At 44.4% G+C, this 5,805-nt stretch overlaps 1 protein-coding gene across 3 annotated transcripts; it reads right to left on the reverse strand.

Moving 5' to 3' along the window:
- Positions 1 to 2,267: 2,267 nt before the first annotated feature.
- Positions 2,268 to 5,099, reverse strand: CBY2 (chibby family member 2). 3 transcript variants are annotated; one of them, XM_084506768.1, is made up of 2 exons: positions 4,936 to 5,099; positions 2,268 to 3,498 (listed from the first exon to the last, which is right to left on the reverse strand). In XM_084506768.1, exon 2 carries the CDS (start codon positions 3,363 to 3,365, stop codon positions 2,388 to 2,390), a length of 978 nt encoding a protein of 325 aa, XP_084362894.1. In that variant the 5' UTR covers positions 3,366 to 3,498; positions 4,936 to 5,099; the 3' UTR covers positions 2,268 to 2,387. The 3 variants fall into 3 exon arrangements, with proteins under 3 accessions (XP_084362894.1, XP_084362895.1, XP_084362896.1); XM_084506769.1 differs by having other exon boundaries at positions 2,271 to 3,498; positions 4,950 to 5,099; XM_084506770.1 differs by having other exon boundaries at positions 2,272 to 3,436; positions 4,936 to 5,075.
- Between the last annotated feature and the right edge of the window lie 706 nt (positions 5,100 to 5,805).

The raw sequence follows: 5,805 nt of genomic DNA on the forward strand, positions 1-5,805 counted from the left end.
GACAGCAGAAGAAAATGCTCTGTGCTTTAAGCCTCTGAAATAAACAGTCATTACTGGTATTTGGCCTGGTGTTGTCTGAGTGAAATACAAGGTGAAAGATAATTCATCCTTTAAGTAATTTGGTGCCAAATCACTTAGAGACCTATAAACTGTAGTGACAAGATGTTTCTTGGGTCCTGTTGCGAAAGGTAAACCTCACCATAACCTTTCCTTTGCTTTGAAATAACGCTTGCACAATTACACTGCAGAAGTCTCCTTGCGCCTGTCTTGTTCAATTACCCAAAGACTCCAGTATTCTGCCTGAAAGATTGAGACAATTTGCACTGTATCAGGGATGTCCGAGACAGAGAGAAAAATGCATTTCCAGATGTACTGGCCACACAATGGAGTCTAGACTTGATTTTTAAACATGAGGATATCGATAGGCTCTCTGTCTCCTTGTGACAGAGGATCACTCTTCATTGTGTGAGCGTATACACATCCAAGTACCAACCTAAGCCACGGAACAGCCTCCAAGAGGCTGAATTTGACAACTTACTTCTCTGTTATGGACCAGCTGAAAACCTGCCTCACTTGGCCATTCAAGAAATTAAGAGAGACCTCACTGCTCTGTGCAGGAGAGGTGATCCTGCTGCCTGCTCCATCCACTCCAGTGACCCCACCATGATGGCTGGAGGGATTCTCCTTCACTCACCAGCACTTTGTAGCCGACTATGCCCTCAGGATACACTTTTCTTGCTGTAATCTTCTTGCCCCCCCTCCCGGGCTACAATTGGGTATGGCAGTTCAGCAGTTCACCCCAGAAGTGGTGTCCCCCACAGTCTGAGCCCTCCACTAGAGGGGGGCACCTCTTTCCTTTTTCCCTCCTCCCACCACAGGTAAGTTCTCCATCAATGGGCCAGTTCTGCTGAAAGCAGCTAATGATTAGTAGCAAGATTTCTGAACGACAGCTCAGGCTCACAACATTTCCCAGGGGCTTCAGTTGCACAGGGGCAGAGCATTGCCCTTTCCCTGGCCCTGTGATACCACTAAAAATATCAGTGCTCTTCCAGGCTTGAACGCTGTTAGTGCCATAACTACTCATGATTATTTACAGACAAAGACATGCTTAATTCCTGGCCTCAAAGAAGAGCTTGTCCCAGAAGACCACCGAAGTCTACGGGAATTTTCCTTTTTAGTTGCAAGCTGTAAATAAGACAAAACCCAGCCCTTCCTATTTACACTGCAACCTAAAAGTGCCATTTATCAGCAAATAATAATCTCACTTGGAATCAGTAGGATTATTCAAGTGTACCAAAACAAGGCCATTTGAGAAGAATTAAGACTAATTAAGGTACAAAATGATGAAAGCAATTTACAAATAACCAAGGCGGAAGGGGACATGCTGTTCTGCTGGGGGATGTTTGCTTTATGGTCCTGTTATGCTCTGAGGCAAGAGACAGATTCTTTTCTGAGGAAGAGCTTTAAACAAGGGAAAGTGACAACAAAATATGTGGGGACGTGGTACTGGGAAAAGGCAACAACAAGAATATGGTAAGGGCCAATTTTAATGGAGATGGGTATCTGCTTTCCATTATCCGTGTATGTATCTATTTATCTGTCTGTCTATTTATTTATCCACAAGAAGTGCAGAAGGCAGATCTGTCTTAGCTGATATCTACAGAATGGGAAGTATTTCCATTCTAAAAAAAAAAAAAAAAAAAAAAAAAAAGGAAGTTGGGAAGTTTTTAGACAAAACCCTAATGTCATGTAGTTGCGCTATTTCCCCTTAAAGAAAATATAAAGTATTTACCATGATTGCACTAGCATACAGTGCCTCATGGGACACAGAGTTCATTTTTCTGTGTCCCATTGTCTTTCATGGTCCTGCCTCTTCCTGGAGGCTATATTTTCCCTGAAAGAGGGAAGGTTGGCACATGACGGAAGACACAGTTCAGGCATTGAACGTGGCCAACCATAACAGCAGAGACAACTGGGAACCCAAACTCATCTCCCAGCTGGGCTCCTTGTTTTAGGGAAGAGCTCACCCTTCTGAAAAGTATGGCTAACCTAAGGTACTTCACATGTAGTGTTAAAAGCATGAATTATGTTTTGACTTTGTAGGCCTTATTATCAAAAACTTTGAAAAAAAAATGCTGAAAAACATGTTTTCCTGACACTAGGCAAATTCATAAGTCACCCACACCATGTTACCAGAAGGTGAAATATACCTAAATATAAGTTTCAGAATAAAAAAATAACACAATGTTCCCCAGACTTTCTTTTTTTTTTTTTTTTTTTTTTTTTTTTTGCTTTTTCTTTCAGGCTCTACTGAGATTTTATTAAGTTCCCTGAAACGAGGAGAGATCCTTTCCAGGAAACCGAACCAGCAGGTTTGTCACCAAGCTTCAGATGTCTCCAAGATGACACTTATTTGCCAGCTTCTGTCCTGCTTCTTCGTACATTGGAAAAGTGAAGGCAATGAGCTCTTTTTCCAGCATTTCCATTTGAGCCGTAATGTCTGACACGGTGTTTTTCACAGCATTCAGCTGGAGCTTCAATTTCTTGTACTCTTCCTGGTAGAATCTCCCCTCGTCGTGGAGAGGATGAGGTCTCTCTCTGTCCCCAGGGAGGCGGTTCTCTCTCAGGAAGACCTGGAGGATCTGGTATAGGTCGTGGAGAGCCTGGAGGATCTCATGATCATCCTGCGTGCTCAGGGCAGCCTTGCTCTCGCTCTGGGGTGGAGTGATGCTCTCTGCTTTAGCTTTCTGTTCCTGCTGAGATGCCAGGCCAAGGTTGCCTTCTTCTACACCTGTGGAAGCTTCAGCGTCTTTCTGAGCTGAGCTGGCATCTTTGCTCTCTTCATGGACCACCATGACTTTTTGGTCTTTCCAGATGCTGGGAAGAGTTTTATTCTCCTGCGGGAAAACCTCTAAGACTCTGTTCTTTTCCCTGACCAACTGGAGAGCTTTGTTGCTCGGGCTAACCTGGAAGCCTAAGTTCCTCTCCTGGAAGAACGGGAAGAGCTTCTCCTTCTGGAGGCTTTGCTGGATGGCATCATTGTAAATAACCTGGACAGTTTTGTTCTGGGACTGGAGACATTGCAGAGCCTGGTTCTCTTCCCAGAGCATCCTGTTCTCAATCCGGAGGACTTGGTTTTCCTCCCAGAGTGCTCTGTTCTCCTCCCAGATGCTCCACTCATTCTGTGCCTTCTTGCCAAAGAGTTTCCGATGGGGAGCAAAAGGTGGCTGGCAGTACATCTCGTTCACCCACTTACCATCCATAAAGACAAACGTCTCATCCCTCAGCTTCATCCTCGGGATGGCATAATCGGTCTCGGGCCTTGTACACTGCATGCTCTGGTCTGTCAGGTCGAAAGCAGACATGGCCTTCCTCTAGTAAGCTGAGGCAGACTGTGGAAAGGTTTCTTCCAGGACTTCTGCAAGAGGCCACTGATCTAGCGAGGAGCAGATGACAGAAGCTGGAGATGACACAGAAGCTGGCAGAGCTTGATTGGGACTGAAAGAACAGGGAACATAAATGCACAGATTTACATGTCACAATTTGGTGTCAGAATTAAATTACATTACATGACAGGAACAAACAAACAACTCTGTTCCCACAGCTGGCTGTGTTGGCTTTTGACACTGGAAAGTAAAGAATACACCAGAAATGTTGTCTCAGTGAAAAAAAAACGAACTTTGAAACTGGCTATAAGAGCATCTTTTTCTCATTGGTGCTCAGTAGCCTTTGTTAACAGGATGTCACACAATCATGGTGGCAGTTGTGCTCTTTACTCTTAAAATCTACAAAAAAAGAACAAACAGGGGGAGGACTGAATGATACAAAATGCACAAATAATTAAAATCCAAACCACAGCACCAGGCCATCAGGACCAGGAGGCCTTTATTGCTCTCCACATGTTTTTTTCTGACAAGTTCCCATCATCGTTTTCTAAAAACTGTCACAACCCATAGATAATTCTCCATCTCTCTTCTCCTTTCTCCCCAGTAACTCTGTTCTCGATATCCTCTGATAGCCCTATTATTTTTCTTGCTCTCTAGACCTGCAACAGTGATTGCTCATCTTCTTCCTACAGGCCTTCTGCCTCTTTTTCATGTCACCAGAAAGCCCTCTCTTTAAAATCCAAACTGCAGGGTCGTACCACCAGTGCTTCATATACCAGTCCCAGAAACCTTAGGCTCATCTGCTCAGCACACTTCCTTCCTTCTGCCCAAAGTGTTGCTGCTTAAATCACCTTCTGGTCATAAGTGAGCCTGAGCAAATGAAGGATTTCAGTCTCCTGGCATGAATTAAACAGGAACGTTTTGTGCCAAAAAGGTCTTATTTTCTGCAGTACGTACAAAAATTACATCAGTTTGATTTTCACAATGAAGTCATACAAAACAAGGTTGAACTGTTTGTCATACGAAACAAGGATAAAATATTTTTTAAAACCAAATTGTTGGTATTCTTGGAATTTCCATTGTCAGCCCCAGGATGGAGAGCTAAATCAGCCACAGGTGGGTCTAATCCCTGAACATCCAGATGAGAGGAGGAAAATAACCAGTATCATAAGCCAAGCCCTACCTGTCACCGAGTTTCATGGGGGAGGAAGCAAGATTTGCTAAAGCCACTTATATTTAATGTGTTTACATGGCATGTTTTCAGGATAAACAGAGAGAGTATAATATATACATCATCAAAGGACATTATCCTGGGGACAACTGAACTTGACAGCATCTCTGTCTGCTCTTTTTTTGCACTGCAGGGGAGATGTCAAGCCAGGCTTCCATGGCGGGAGGGGAGCGTTTCAAGTTCTCCCACCTCCCTCACCGTATTCCCAAATTAAAAACTCCTACAAAAGGACGGGGAGGTGGGATGGGCAGGCAGGGCTGGGGGAAGCCACATGGAATCGAGCAGAAGAGGGCATTTTGGCAGCACTCCACCACGTACCTGCACGTGCTCACCTGCTGGTTGGAGGAGATGACCTTCCCTCTCCGCTGCCAGGCAGCCTGGTCCCCGCTTGGTTTTTCAGCCTGAAGTCCTGCTCTGGGACAAGCAGGCGGCCAGCTGGGGCATCCTGGGGACACTGTGGTGACAGGGGGACAAAGGGAACTGACTGTGATGTGAGCACCGCGCCCTAAATCCAGCCCCCACCCCAGCTGGGGCCGGCCGCTCCCTCGCACCCTCCCTCCAGACATCGAGCTTTTCCCAAGGGTCGCCTTTGATTTTTCCCAGTGTTGTGCTTTTGGGTCATTTCTCATGGAAATGACCTTTCTGGTAGCTCAGCTCTCATGCCCTTTCTTGAACCCAAAGGCTTCCCTCTGCCTTTGATGCTCATAACTTGAGAGCAGTTTAGACGATTTCTGTCTCCGTCACACCCTTCTAAAACAGATTTTGTTTTTACTCTGAACCTTCAAATTAAGTCACTTGCTGAGCTGATGCTGATACAGTCAAAAACCACTTCCTCCTATGCTCTATGACAGCAGACATTATTTTCCAAGGACAATGTAGCTTTGGAGTTTGTCTATAGGTTAAGGGACGGACTCTCACTGAACCCTATTATGAAAAAAACAGAATATGCAAGGCATCCATGCATTGCAAGTTTACGTATTATTTGAAGCAGCTTTTCCCACTTCTATATCAGCTATTCCCACTTCTATATCTTTATGTTCCTAATATTCTTATTCTCTTTCTTATTTGCTACATTCTTTAAGATGTGTTTTATTATTATTATTATTTTTAATCAGGGTTCCTGAATAATAAGTACAACAATTAATTTCATTTCCAGTGAAAATAACCATCTTGATATCACCCCCAAGG

Source organism: Aythya ferina, assembly GCF_964211825.1.
Source record: "Aythya ferina genome assembly, chromosome: 1".
NCBI classification, from domain to species: Eukaryota; Metazoa; Chordata; class Aves; order Anseriformes; family Anatidae; genus Aythya; species Aythya ferina.

Excerpts from the sequence above, each read along its gene's own strand:
- CBY2 (XM_084506768.1), bottom strand. The coding sequence starts at position 3,365 with ATGTCTGCTTTCGACCTGACAGACCAGAGCATGCAGTGTACAAGGCCC.